Below are 15,301 nucleotides of genomic sequence, written 5' to 3'. Positions count from 1 at the left end.
TTTATAACAGTGTTTTTATTGAGTGTTCTCTTATTTTTTGTTTTGTTTTGCAGTATCATATTCTTCAGTCCAGCCACATGCTCTAACTAAGCACCCCACAATCCAGCTACACCCAGATCCACCAAAGCTGCCGCATCATCAAATGATATTGCAACAGCAGCAGCAGATACAACATCGACATCAGATTCAGACCATTACATTACATAACCCAGCCTTAGAGTCTCCAACATCCCATCACTGTGTGCCAATGCAGAGCCCAGCATTTCTACCACTTCCCAGCAGTGCTCATTCACATCACAGTACCCCTATACCGACTCCTCCTCCTGCATCACCCACTCTCTCCCAGTCTGCCCAGCAATCTGTGGTAGTGTCTCCTCCACCAGCACAGTCCCCTTGTCAGTCACCCACTATCATTATTCACCCACAGGCACTTATTCAGCCACAACCACCACTTCTTGTACAGTCATCTCTTCCATCTAGAGAAAATCCACATCTAATACAGACCACACTGCATTCAGCATCACCAGTGGCTCTTCCAACCCATGCTTCATCTGTAGTAACACCAGGAAGCCAGCCTGGATCATCACATCTACAAACTGTCACAGCATCTGGGCAACCATTAATGTCACCCATAGCACCAACCAATCAGTCATCACTCCAAACTCTTCCTCCTTCATCAGTATCATCTCCTCATTTACCCACGTCTCATTCTTCCCAGCTGCAAGCCTTGCCACTGCAGTCTATGCAGGCAATATCTGTGCAGCCTGAGATGTTAACCCCAGGCCAGGTTCTGGTGCAGAATGCTTTGCTTACTGAAGAAGAACTTCCTGCAGCAGAAGCACTTGTTCAGCTGCCATTCCAGACACTTCCTCCACCTCAGACTGTTGCAGTAAACCTCCACATACCACCAGCACAAGTGGAGCAACCAGTGGTAAGCTTTCAGTGGGACTTTTAAAGTGGACATTTGGACAAATTAAAAAAAGTGCATGTTGCTGTCCCACTAGCATTAACACAGCAGTTTTTGTTTTTGCAAAGTTTTGATACCTGTTGATCCTGCCAAGAGATCAGTTATTTTTTCCACTTGCTATAACAGGATGACAACGGTGTTCATTCTGTTGTGAAATCACATAGCAAGAAAGCCACGCTGTGGACAGGGTGATCTTCGATGAATATGTGGTTTTAAATGGACTTTAAAGAGGGTCTTCAGTCAGTTAAAAAATAAATTAAAAAAAAGTTATCAGCTACAAATACAGTGGCTGCTGACTCTTAATAAAAGGATACTTACCTGTCCAGAGATCCAGTGCTCACCCAGGCCATTTCTTCACCAGCCTGCAGATCCCCAGTGCCTCCATCTTGGATATGGGAAGACTGCTGTGACTCCCTGTGGCTTTATAGCCAGCTTCTCACTGTGCGAGTTGTGTTGTGCTTTGTGAACGGACTCACAGCCTCCTGGGACCTGTGATGTGTCCCAGGAGGGTGCTGCCAGGGGGAGGCATGGAAAGGTGTCATGGGGGCTGCGAGAAATAGGTACCTTCTCCCTAAAAAAAAAAAAAAAAAAACTGACAAAAATGTTTGAGGAGGCAGGAAGGGTTAGTGAATTTGGAACTTCCCTTTTAGGGTGAATTTCCACTTCAATAAGCAACAAACAAATGAACCACTTAGCTACTGGAGCGATTTTCTAATTTTTCAGAAAACAATCTGCCCTTTTTGCTAGTAAGCTAATTAAAATCCTCCAAACAATTATATATTGTCTGAAAACAGAGGCCCTGTAGAATAAAATGGTGACAATGCAATTTTTATGTTGAAGTCTGATTTTCAGAAAAAAATACACTAAAGTTAATTTTAGTCCAAACACCATATCATACCCAAGCTGCCCAGTCAAAGTCCCATAAAGGTGATCGGGCAGCTCTACAGCTGCCTGTATAGCTTACATAAAAGCCTGGATCTGCTGCAGCCTTGAGCTTGAATTTGTGCCTATTTTAACCCCTTGTTTAACAGGACATTTATAAACATACCTTGCTAGACAAGTGGTTAAAGACTCGCTTTAGGCTGTTTGTGTATGGAAAAAATCCCAACTAATGTAAGCACCCCTGTATTGTTTTAAGGTTTATACCAACCCCTGTACCTGTCACTTTTGCTGAACAGCATGGTCCATGTGTAAATACGATGAAAACATAAATAATGTCATGTGAAAAAAATGACATATGAATGCAGTAGTATAATTTTGTATAATACCCTATACAGTGCCTGGAATACAATATTTTCAATATAGTGAGCATTTACCAACTTTGTGTAGTATGTCCAGGATCTCAAGTGGTTAAAACAAGCCCATGGCTGCAGCAGCAGCTTTGAGCTTGTGCCCCCTTTTTTTTTTACAGCCAGCTCCCAGTTTTTATGTACAAGGAATCATTTTTATGTTACTCACACAATGGTTCTGGGCTCTCAGAAAATTACGTCAAGATGGTGAGCATCCGTTCCCTGATCTTCCCTGCAAAAGTGTAAATTAAAAGCACACAGCTCTGTGTACTATGAGTTTAAAATGTCAAAATGCTGACTGGAAAGCTGGGTAAACAGCTGATGGAGTCTATGCTCGTTGGCTGAAGCAAATGACATGGGATACATTTGGGGTCTAACAGACCCTGATGTCTTTATAAAGAAAACCTATCACCTGCCCAGTGCTATCAGATCACAGCAATAACATTAAGTAAAATAAAATTGTTAGAAAATAAAATATAATAGAGTATTTAAGATGACAAAAAAACATAAAAGCCCCACAGTCGTGTCATGTTCTTACATCCGAACTCATATGTGCAAATAGAGTACACGTGTGTATGCAATTTATTGAGTCATGCATGTTATATATTGCCATGCATGCTAGAGCAAGAAAACATAATTCTAGGTCCCTCATTTATGGTTAACTCTAAACTGATGAGATGTAAAGACATTTGAAGTGTTACCTATTGATAATTGTGGGTACCATAATGTTTTGCTATTTATTGGCTGCATGCAGTTTTGAGGCATGACATATTTGGTATCTACTTACTCAACACTACCTCATATTTTGTACGAAAAATGGGTATTGAATTGTGTTTGTGTGCTATAAAATTCATTGTATTGCTTATTACTGAAAGTGTAGTTTGGCCAAACAGTTGCACACATATCATAAAACATTAAAAAACTGAAAGACTCTTCTTTCAGAAATGATATAATCTGTATAATAACCATATATTCTGATTTTAACATGAAAAAAAATGCTTTAGAGGGGAAGTGGTTTATGTGAAGAAAGTTTAACAAAAGTAAGGTGAGGATTCAAGCAAATCATTGCAGCATGTTTTCTTTTTTTGGGTGTCAACAAATAGTAACATTAGAAAAGAAGGGTGATGCTTTTTATGTATTGCATCATGCTTGGATAATGGAAAGCTGGAATGTTGCCTAGCTGATAGACATATATATGTGCAAATTTCAAATTTTTTTCACAAGTAAAAATGTGTGTTATATGAAGTAGATAGTTATTTTTACATCTAGATAACTAGATATTGAGATAGAATTTCTTTTGTTATGAATGCTTATTTTTTTAGTCTTCTGAAAAAAATGGAATGTGAGAAATTAGAATTTACACAGGTAGAGAGAACTACTGTATTCGTTCAGAATCCAATGCAATTTTTTATTAAAAAGACTGGATGTATGCCAAGAGTCAGCTAGGCAAGGTGCCTCATTCCTGCTGACACCAGTATTTATTTTGTGGGTACACATCCTCCCTGTCTCTTTAATTCAGAATCCAGAATATATAGAATAATTTAATGGTTGGTTGTCTGGAATGGACAGATAGTCTCTTGAATTTCGTACTGTTATTCTGATATGTGTGCCCTGTGCGCCCTTTTTCTCCAGGGTAAACAGTTGACAGAAATTGATTTCATAATAATGGGCATGTTTGATTAGCTGCACTGTAACAGAGAAAACTGAATGTCAGATTTCTTGTATCTGTAGATTGAATACTCTAATGTTGTAATTATCTGTGCACCCTCTTTTACATAGGTTTACCAAGTGGAAAATATGTGCTCAGAGGAAGTGCCAGTGATGCAGCAAGACTGTGATTGTGTCATTACTCAGACCCCTACACCTCCAACACTTTCTCCCCCAGCACTTCCTATAGGCAGCGGAGAGGAGCTTCCTGTAGATCATATCTTTCAAGGTAAGAATGTAAATATTCAGTGTCTGGGGTAGTTTTGTCTGTGCATGTGTATCTAGAAATCAGCTGATTCAATTTGTTGTTCACATTAACACAATTTGTTAGCAGAGGTAGAAGTAGACTAATGTAATAAAACATAACTCTGCATTGGAAGGTTCAGTTTAAGGCTCCATGCACACTAACATTTTTTTAAAAGCTCAAAAATGCTAAAAAAAAAAGGCTGGATGGAAAACGCTGATATTAACGCTTTTGTGCTGGCTTATAGTAGCTTTTAGGAGTGTTAGCATTTTATTAGCATTTTACAGTACATGTAAAAAAAAAAAACACTCGAAAAAAGCTGTTAGTAGTGTTTAGTAGCATTTGGTAACATTCTGCTTTTTTTCTGATGGGAAAACTCTTCCAGAAACTCTACAAAACTATTTTTTTCTCTGCTCCTACAGTGGGGAAAATAATTATTTGATCGCCTGCAGATTTTGCAAGTTTACCCACAAAGAAATTAAAGGTCTATAATTTTTTTTCATAGGTGTATTTTAAATGATAGAGACAGAATATCTAAAAACACTTAGTGCTTAATGCAATAGTTGACAATATAGAATAATAATGTCTAAATCCCCACAAAAGTAGGATATTATAAATCAGCATAATACATTGAATAAAGTCTATATAAAAGTCCACATGATCCAGTGGTAATGGTGCTGAGTGAACCAAACACCAGAAGGAGAGAGAGAATCCATCACCTTTCATCCAATTATTTGGCCTCTTACTGGAAAATTTGACCACCCGAAGGATTGGTCAAATAACACAGATATCAAGCCCAGCAGATGAATCCCAAATAAATCTCCCAAGAAATCCGGATGATATAAGGACTTCCCTATAAACATTGAGGTCTAGGATGGTAAATACTTCTTCACACAGTAAACACCACATAGGGAAAAAGTATTACCGCTCATAGTGTACTAGTTAAAATAAAAGATGCAATTTATTCAAGTACTAGCCATTTTTTACTTTTTCGCAATCATTTTTTTTCTTCAATTAAGACTTTATCTACGTGCTGCTTGACCTTGAATGCGACTATTAAACACTGAGCTTTGCATTGTGGTGCTTTCCAGACCTCTGTGTACTGTTAGCTGCAGAGCACTTTCCAGGGTTAGAGCCTCTGGTGTGACCTAGTCTCTAAAGACTCATTTTATGACTAGGCTGCGTGGGCCCAACATCGGAAGGTACTTTGTTTATTAGAACTGCTAGGTGCCATTATTATCCTTTTTTTCACTTGGTTTACCATGGAAATGATTGTAACGCAAAACGATTGAGTTTAGTATTGCTAGAAGTGTCGCACACTCACATTCTGTGCTTTTGTTTTTGCCATTCAGTGCGAGGTAGCACCTTCCCATCACTGTTCCTTATTGCAAGGATAAGATATCTGATTTTTCCTCTGATCTTCCTTGTTGCCTATAGTGTCCTGGTCACTTCCATTTATTTGAACCTCTCCTGCTTCCAGCAGTTGGTTCATGAGTGCTAGAGGTTTTATCTAATATTAGAGGTATTTCTCTTCTTGAGGTGTAACATGTCTCATCCAAAACATAGAAGGAGCAGTCAAGGTAGCCGACTATAACAGGACTTACTGGTAGTGAACTGAGGCAGGATGACTAACAAACTGTAGCTGACTACTGGTAGCTACCCGCAGCTGGAAAAGCTAGTAATTGATCGTAGCAGGACTCTTGGCAGCAGACTTTAGCAGGACTGACTGGTAATGACTGCAGAAGGCAGGCTGGTAGCAGACTGTAGCAGCCTGACTGGTAGCAGACTGTAAGACTGGTGATGAGGGTATAAGACTGGTAGAGACTGTAGTAGACTGGTAGCGATTTTAGCAGACTGATAGAGACTGTAGCAGACTGGAGGAAGCTCGAATGCACTGACAGGTGTCAATGCTCAATCCTCGAGTGAGGCTGTAGTCTTTAATTTGACTTTGAAAAGACTTCCAGGTAACAATGCATGTTATGTGATATGGCTTGTGGCATGGCTGCAACACACTGGGCAATACCCAGATGCAGCGTGAAGGTAAGTGTCCATGACAGTCCCCAGCACTTCCAGTTTATAGTCCTGCTTTTTGGCCTGTCTTCCACACCACATTTATTCAGCAAGGTTCTATCCCTGGGGATTGCCTTGTTATGCTTCCAGGGCATCTTCATTATGGGATATCCGGAACAATCAGCACAAGTTCTGACCAGCAATCTGGTATGGACAGTTCAGTCATTAAAAAGGTTCAATTGGCTCCTGAACCTTCAGAAGTCTTCGATGAAGCCGAGTCATCCTTTGGAGTAGTTGAATCTGATCCTAGGCACAGCTCCAGCCAAAGTTTTTCTTCCACAAGAAAGACTAAAGCTCTTTACTCCCACACTCCTCAGTTCAGGAGTTGACCATATCTTTGTTTCTGTGTGCAAGCCATGGGGCTGATGGTAGCCTTTTTTAGGGCAGTCCCATATTCTCAATTTCACTCCTGACCCCTGCAGCTCAACATCCTGTCTCATGGGACAAATCAGTGTAGTCCCTGGGCAAACAAATTTTTTCTGTGACCAAAGATCATGTCGTCTGGCCTGGTAGTTCAGGAATGCAGCTCTGGAGTTTGGGAAATCCTTCCTTCCTTTTTAATTTGGTTATCTCAACACTTCAAAAACTGCTTTCTGAACCTACCAGGGATATTCTCTTTTCCACACTCACAAGATTGTTTTCCTTGTCTCTCTCACCTCTGCAAGGCGTAAATGTGAAGTAGCAGATTTATTATATAAAGAACCTTTTCTGATCTAAAACAAGGACAAGGTGGTATGAAGACCTAGAGCGTTCTTCCTTTCTAAGGTGGTTTTGGCCTTTCATCTCAACCAGGACATTGTGCTTCTTCTCTCTTTCCAGTCTCAGTACCTCAGAAGGAGATTTTCCTCCATTGTCTGTAGTTCACGCTGTGCCTGTCTCCCTTGCAGCTACTGCTTTCTTTAGAAAGACTGACTCTCTCTCTTTGTCATCTTTCATAGTCCTTGCAAAGGGGAGTCGGCTTCTTGTTTCAACTTTTCTCGGTGCCTCAGACAGCTCATTCAAGCTTGTGGTCTTAAGGATTGGGTACCACTCTTTCCTGTCAAGGCACATTCTACTAGATCTGTGAGTGCTTCTTGGGATTTTCAGCACCAGGCAACTGTTTGCCAGGTCTTCCGTTCAAATGTTCTTTAAATTTTACCAGGTGGATATTTAGGTCTAATCTGATGCCAGCTTCAGGGTGTAAGGACTTTCAGCAGCACACATCCCCTATTTTTTTCTTTTATTTATAGTTGGGCCTGTTAGCATTTTGTTTGCTGTGTTGCCTACCCATCAGTTGGACTGCAATTGCCCCTTAATTATTTGTCCCTCAAGGAACAAGAAACAGAAATTGGATTTTCTGCCTATGCTGGGCTGCTGTACTCTTTTGTGATATGGCCTGCCTTTTTTTGAGGAACTGAAGCATTCTTAGATTGTAAGCTCCAAGGAGCAGGGCCCTCCTAACCCTCTTGTATTGAACTGTAGTGTTGCTGTATTGTCTCCCCTTTTATATTGTAAAGCGCTGAGCAAAATGTTGGCGCTATATAAATCCTGTATAATAATAATCATGTTTGCTTGTTCTCAACACAAAACATTGCTAATCTTTGACAACTAAATAACTTTTTTCTGTAGTTTCTGTATACAGTACGTGTATAAAAATGATCTTATACAAGAGATATTCCTGAAAACAAATGTGATTGTATGAGTGCCCTTAATGGTGGGAAATATGTTGGTGGTATAAAAACAGTTAAATATACAACACTTATCATGTAAGGTTGATATTTGTTACAATTCTTAGGTCTCCCAAGCGTGGTATCTTCAGTGAGTGCCTCAGTTATTAAGTCACCTTCGGACTCCTCCTATGCCTCCATACCTGCACCTCCTCTTCTTTTACCAGCTGCTACTACAAGAAGCAATAGTACACAGAAGCCTAACAGCATCCCCGGTTTGGATAGCAAGCTTCCTCAAGCCATAGTGAAACCGCAGATCCTAACTCATGTCATTGAAGGATTTGTCATTCAGGAAGGTCTTGAACCATTTCCTGTAAGTATGGCTTCATTTTAGCCTTTAAAAATACCTTTCACCTAGAGCTACATTATGCCTTATGTAATTAACCCTTTTTTTCTTGCCACTGACAAAAGGCATATGGCAGAACACAACCGCTTCCAGCTGGCCAGGTCAGTATGCCTTACATCAGCTGCATTCCACCTTACGCTATAAGCTCATGGTCGCTTTTGTAACCATGAACTCATACCAGAACTGTCCCCCAGACTCACCTGATTAAAATATAACTTTGATCACAGCTATTCATTAAACATTTGACATCACCTGCACTGCACAGTGATCCTGTGTGGCCTCTTCTGTCCCCACCTCCCTGTGACCTAGATTCCCCCCCCCCCCATGCTTTTCCTCAGCCTCTCTACCACAGCCATAGCGTACAGCTCCGATTCCCTTCAGGTATCAATCACTGTTGTACTCATTCATAACTGAGTATAGTAAACAGTATTACAGTAAACAGATACTGAAGACTCATTGTCTCAAAAATGAACATCAGTGGTCTGTTTAGACCCATATTATTTCACTCCCTTCTCCCAAAACAGGACTGTTAACAAAACAAAAATAAATGTAAAAAAAAATTGTTTTAAAAAATGAAATTGTAAAAATAAAATGGAAAATTTGGAAAAAAATAAAGAATTTGTTAAATATGATAATACATATATTTCTGTGCCCGGGTGTCACAGGTGTTTGCATACAGCCATGTGCAGCAGTCTGTACAAATCAATGTTTAGCTGTACATCATGGCTGTATACATGTAAACACAAATCCTGGATGCAAACTGGGCCGCTCCTACAACCCTGTACGTTTGCAACCACTCAGATGTGTGGTCACATGCATACATCCACAGCATCTCTAAGCCTGTCATTGATTTGTACAGGTTTATGACCGCTGCTGTACAAAAACACCTGTGACTCCTGGGTGCAGAAATATACTCCCTCTCTTCATGCTGTTTGGGCCTTTGTGGTCATGTGAATGAGGCCTAAAACACCCTCACACAAAAATTTCAAACACATATAGCATAACATACATGTGGACTACAAACATAGTGGTAATTAGCATGTTGCATGTGTTGGAACTCACACGTTGCATGTGTTACAACTCACACTAATTTAAATTTACAAATATTTGTTATTTAATAACTCATTAAATGTTTTATCTTTTAGATTTAGTAGGAATTTAGTATGAACTTTGTATTTTTTTCAAAATATTGTTTTTAATTAGAGATGTGCATGACAGAAAAATTATTTTCGTTTCGGATTCATTCGTTAAGTTAATAATTTTGTTTCATTATATGTTAGAATTATTCATTTTCTGAATTTTTTTCATATATTCGTTTCGTATATGCGTTATTTTCAAATTGATTCAAAATGAATTTGAATTTAAACATGAATTTGAATTTCAAATGGAAACATATTGCAATAAATACATTAAGGTATAAAAGTGAAATAAGATGATGATTCCTATTTAGGCTGCTTTATAGAAAATAAATGTATAGAATAGAATAAACCTAAATAGAATATAATTAAATAGAATGAGGCAGAATAGAATAGAATATAAGGGAATAGAATAAAATAAAATTAACAATAAAATTGAATAAAAATTAATAGAATAGATAAAAAAAATAGAATAAGATAGAGTAAATAGAATATAACAGAATAGAAACAAATAAAATAGAATGAATATAGTTGTCTTCAAATTTCGGAAGATGGCTATATCCATTTTATTTTGTATTTTATTTTCTATTCTAATTTATTCTGTTCATTTATTTTCATTTCTATTCTGTTTTATTGCATTCTATTATTTTATTTTTTTCTATTCTATTCTGTTCTCCTCTTTTGTTTTCTATTCTGTTATTTTATTCTTTTATATTCTATTTTACCCTATCCTGTTCTATTTTATTTTCTTCTATTCAGCAGCCGAAGTAGGAATCATCATCCTTTTTCACTTTTATACCTTACTGCATTTATTGCAATATGTTTCTATTTTGCAATCAAAATAATTTTCAAATTCAGATAATTTGTTTTGTTATAATTTATTTCGGATTTGTTGAAATTCGTTACTATTGTGATTTGGAAATTCAGAAACATCCGGATCTCTGAATAATGAAAATTTTGTCTGGATTTCAATTTGTAATGAAACAAATCACAAATGTCTATTTTTAATTAACATTTTCACAACAGTCATGGGACCTACAACGTCAGTAGCAACGTCTTTTTCGTTTACTGGTCCTATGCTTTCAGAAAATGTTTGCAAGTCTGGCCAATTAAGGATTAAAGTGGAATGTATGGCCTGGCAGCGTAAGGGTTAATAGCAGTATAGAATACGAAACGAATACTGTGAAGAAAATTGTTTCTATACTCTTCTGGGCTTAAAAAAAGCCAATTCCTGTGATGTACTGTTTTTGATGTATTTTGTACAAGTTGTGCTGTTAGAAATACTGAATAAAGATTGTAATGAAATTGGCATTCCTTTACACATATACTGTGACTTGTAGACCTAAGGTCCTTGTAATGTGGTCAGAGCAAAATGTCCTTTTTGTTACGTTTGTTATATAGGTAAATCGGTCTTCCCTCCTGGTGGAGGAACCTGCCAAAGGGCAGTTGCCATTGGATGAGCAGATAATGAACATGGCTGATATGGAGTCTGATATTCAGAGCACAGCTAAACTCCCCGACAACTCTACAGACACTGAGGTGGAAGACCTGACTGCTGAGGGTTAGTGAGTTGAATGTGTATTCCGTTTTTACGTCCTTCTTGAACATTTATTCCATTATTTTTCATTTCATTTTCAGAGGTAAAACACTGCATTTTATTGTGTGGGCTAGTGTGAATGAACAGCAGTTGCCTCAAAGATCTGAGACTACTTGAGACTTTCTATTTGTGACAATGCTTTCTTTAACCAGTTTTTTCAGGTTTTCGGCTAAAAAATATTTCTGCATAACAATAGTACTTGACGGGTGGTCATTTTATGGGACCCTTCAGCACAACCCCCAGTGACTTTGTCATTATTTAGTAACATGTTTGTAAAATATTTTTTCTTATTAAGTAACTCAAATCAAGTATTATATTTTTTTACTTTCTGAATTAATTTACATTAGCATGTCAGCAGTGTGCTTCAACTTTGCATTTAGTAGGCATAGACTGAGGGCTGACTGTATTTCTGCTGTATAAAGGCCAGGACACACGGGCCAAAAATTTTGGTCCATGTGTTCAGCTGTCTTTTCAGCAGAAGCCGATTTAACAACCCCACTTGGTAAACAAAAAAACAGTGTGTGTACCAAGCTTAACACTGCTTTTGTAATATTTTAGGACATTAGTGTGAAAATCATCCAAACCCTGTACTATAAAACATTTGACTTGGTTTTAACAGTATTATTTTTGTCATTCCAGTTCCAGGAGTGGGGAGTAGAGTAGAAGAAGGGGAACCTAAACATTCTCTTTGGGTGGGGAGGCATACACGTTTTTTTCTGCTGTAGGGTACACCGTTGCACTATTACAAAGTTTGGATCTAGATAGAGGTGCTGTTTATGAGAGGCATGTCCTCTCTTTTCTTGGTTTAAAGAGGACATGACCTGCATTGTGTTTTTAAAACAGTATGTAGAGTATGAACTAAAAGTGTGTACATGCCAAACACATTAAAAGGAAATGACAGCCATATACATCACAAGAAAATGTTGGCCAAGTTAAGTTGTTAATTATTTCTTCTCTTGGTGTACTGTTCAGCAGAAGGAATGAATGTTTTTTTTTACTGGCATCTGACTAGATGTGTTCCAAACGATTCTCTTAAAGGAGAAGTACAGCCAAAGCTCTTTTGGCTGTACTTCTTCTGTGGATCACAGGAGTACAGTTTGTTCTGCACTCCTGTGACCCGTTTTCAAAGCTGAGATCCACCCCAGAGTCTAGAGTGGCACCTGGCTTAGCATCTCAGCAAGCCGCTGCCAGACTCCGCTCTCTGTGGTGTGAGAACTCAGCGATCAGCAATCATGTGATCACTGAGTTATCACCCTTAGAGCCGATGGGGGACCGATGCTGCATCTACCTAGGTAAGTATAAAGGGGGGAAAAAAAAGCCCTACTTCTCTTTTTAATTAATCGGTTGCTCTAGTGCAAATGAAGAAATAATGAGCATACATAGGTTCTCTCTCATGAGTTATTTTATGACCCTCTTCTCTCCTGAGACAGAGGATTGTAATCTGGAAAAATTCTTCAACCTGCTGCCTAAGGCTCGATTCACACTACTGTGACCTGAAAGTTGCACGACTTACAGTGCAACATTGCCAGGCGATATCCTGGTGTCTTGATGCGACTTTCATACCAGGCGACTTTGGGTAATCTTACTGTAATGTCAGATCCAAATGACATCAATATAAATGAAGATCCGACTTGGAGGCGACTTCCATTAAAGTCTGTGGGCACAAGTTGGATAGACGTAGTACAGGAACCATTTCCAAAGTCGGAGTGACTTCAGTAGTGCTAATTAAGACAGCTCTCATTGACTAACATGGGATTTCACATATCATGCGTCTTAGGGTCTCACAAGTTGGATCCCAAGTCGCAGCAGTGTGAACCAAGCCTAAGAGTTCCAGGAAAGCCCCAACAAAATCATGTTTTTACAAAGTGGCAAATCTCATTTAGCAACCAGGACATTTCAGAACAGCATACTCTGTAAGATAAAGAGCTGAGCATGGCATCAGAAGGAAACTAACAGTTTTCCTGTGCTCTTTTAAAAAATGTTATGTATTATTTTCAGTTGTTTTACATGCAGTCAATCAAAAAACAGTAGACAATAAAGCATAGGTTAGGTTTTTTTTCCTAAATCCATGTCATATCAGAAATACACTATACAGCTGGTGGTTTTAAAGTTTAACTAGTCAATAAGTCAGAAGCGCTGTGCAGAGCTACTAATATGCAGAGGACTAACCTCTGCACAAGTTCACAATTGTCCATTTTTACCCATGTAGATGCTGTATTTACCCATCTACTTGTAAATTAGATATTTTCCTTTTAAGTAAAGTGTTGTTTGTTTGGGGCAGTGTTGTTGTTTTTCTCCATTAATTAAGTGATATCCCTAATCCCAGTCTTAATGGTATACCCCCAAACAGAAGTCTCAAAACCATCGCCCAGGAACAAAGTGCTCCTACCCAGAAGATGTTACAGTGGAATTTAGCAGGTGAGGTGCAGGCAGGTAATGTTATATCACGAGAATTTTAGTGGTGCAGGCAGGATACCCTTTCTTTTGTTTTCACAACTGGACAGAAACTCTATGACTGTATTCCTTTGAAAGCCAGCACAGAGTAACAGATGATGGTAAGTTTTTTTGGATCCTATTTAAGTACATAACTACAATAAATGCTTTGGACAATTTTTTATCAATAAGTACTTAAAGTGGAGTTCCAGTTGCACTGTGAAAAAATAAAAGTCATCAGCTACAAAAACTGTAGCTGCTGACTTTTAAAAAACAGCCACTCACCTGTCCCACGATCCCACTGTGTCCTCCCCACAGCCCGTTTCTCCAGCCGTCTGGTGTTCCAGGTGCCGGCATCTTCAGTGTGGGCACCCGGCTATGACAGCTTGCGGCTTCACAGCCGGTGCCCACTGCGCATGCGCTAGTAGCGTTGCACTTCCTGAATGGCCCCGTTGTCTTCTGGGACCTGTCACGTGTCTCAGAAGACTGCGGGGAGGGAGGGTAGGAGGACAACTTCCGCTTCTGATCGCTTAAGAAGTCGCAGCGGAAGTGGGAGCGGGTACCTGTCAATTTCATTTACCCACTGCCCAAAGGTGCCAATCCTTAATGGGGAGCGGGGGACCAGTCTTTAAAGCGAAACTTCCCCTTTTGGGTAGAGCTCCTCTTTAATCCCAAATTAAGTTTTATTATAATTATATTACAGCATTGTGATCTTTAGAACATTTGATCTATTATCTTTATTATTATTATGATTTTTATGGATTAATTTAAGCCAGCCATAGACAGTTCGAATCTCAGCCGCTTCAGCAAGGACCAGCCGAGATTTGAACCATGTATGGGCAGGCTGAATGTACCCAAATTAATCAACTTGGGTACAACCAGCCTGTCAGATTTAAAAATGCAAATATTTCTAGAGGCTATTATAGCTGCTAAAAGTAATCACTGTGTTTCCCTGCGAGGATGGCTCCCCGCACCCTATCCCCTCCCTTTCCCAGCATGGGAACACAATGGCTCTGCCGGAGGGATTCCCCCATCAACACGGTCAGTCACCTGTGATTGCAGGAAAAAATTGCTCCGTCTATGGCTGGGTTTAGGAAATAGCTAATATGTAGCTGTTAACCTCATTGGACAAAGACAGGCCTTCTTTAAAGCCAAATCCTTATAGTTACTGATATCTTTATCATCTAAATGGCCTGACAAGCTTGTAAAAATGCAGCCCAGTATATTCTACTGTTCCAGTATTGGTCTTTCTGCAAACCTTCTCAACCTTTTCATCTCATATTGGACCATCAGAGGATGTGATCAGAGCTAAGAGTAAACTTATCTTCCCTCCAGTTGTCCACCCTTAACCCGAACAAGTCATAAGACTGCCAGGAGCTGCACAAATACTTGGGGGTTCTATGTTTTTTTTTTCCAAGCAGATCGCTACACTTGGTCTGAGGTACACTTGGGATTTGTGTGCTGCCAGACAGAGCAGTCAGTCAGAGTCCATCTACTGTACTTCACACATATCCTGGCCACTGCTCAGACCTGGAAACAGTGATCTGACAGTAGAAGCTCAAGACTCTTAAAGGTAACTATGTAGGCGTCACCTGGCTGATTACAGCTAGTTTAAGTTAGGGATCAATGAGAAGACCTAAGTAAATTTAATTAAAAAGAAATAAAGATGCACCCTGCAGAGACTGGTTTTAAAAATGTGTAAATATGTACTATTTGTGCAATTATTTGCTTGCCATCACTTAAGTGTTGAGCTTTATTATATGAGGCCATCCACCATTGACAAGAATAATGTAGAACTGTGCCTCT

At 39.1% G+C, this 15,301-nt stretch overlaps 1 protein-coding gene across 7 annotated transcripts in view; it reads left to right on the top strand.

The window, feature by feature from the left end:
• PHC3 (polyhomeotic homolog 3) overlaps positions 1 to 15,301 on the top strand; it is a 130,574-nt gene that overhangs the window by 70,989 nt on the left and 44,284 nt on the right. For 6 of the 7 annotated variants that reach the window (XR_016312462.1, XM_089675480.1, XM_089675481.1 and 3 more), the window contains exons 8-12: positions 54 to 931; positions 4,036 to 4,192; positions 8,052 to 8,296; positions 8,395 to 8,430; positions 10,867 to 11,026. Coding sequence is in view for 6 of the 7 variants with exons in the window: in XM_089675480.1 (XP_089531606.1) it covers positions 54 to 931; positions 4,036 to 4,192; positions 8,052 to 8,296; positions 8,395 to 8,430; positions 10,867 to 11,026 (1,476 nt within the window). In the remaining variant the exon portion in view is untranslated. The remainder of the gene's footprint in view (positions 1 to 53; positions 932 to 4,035; positions 4,193 to 8,051; positions 8,297 to 8,394; positions 8,431 to 10,866; positions 11,027 to 15,301) is intronic. The other variant, XM_089675482.1, reaches the window with a different exon arrangement.

The sequence above is a fragment of the Staurois parvus genome, unplaced genomic scaffold, assembly GCF_062004578.1.
Source record: "Staurois parvus isolate SC_StPar_1 unplaced genomic scaffold, SC_StPar_1.0 ptg000155l, whole genome shotgun sequence".
Lineage (NCBI taxonomy): Eukaryota > Metazoa > Chordata > Amphibia > Anura > Ranidae > Staurois > Staurois parvus.
The sequence above is the reverse complement of the archived record's forward strand: the minus strand, read 5'-3'. Positions and strand labels throughout refer to the sequence as shown.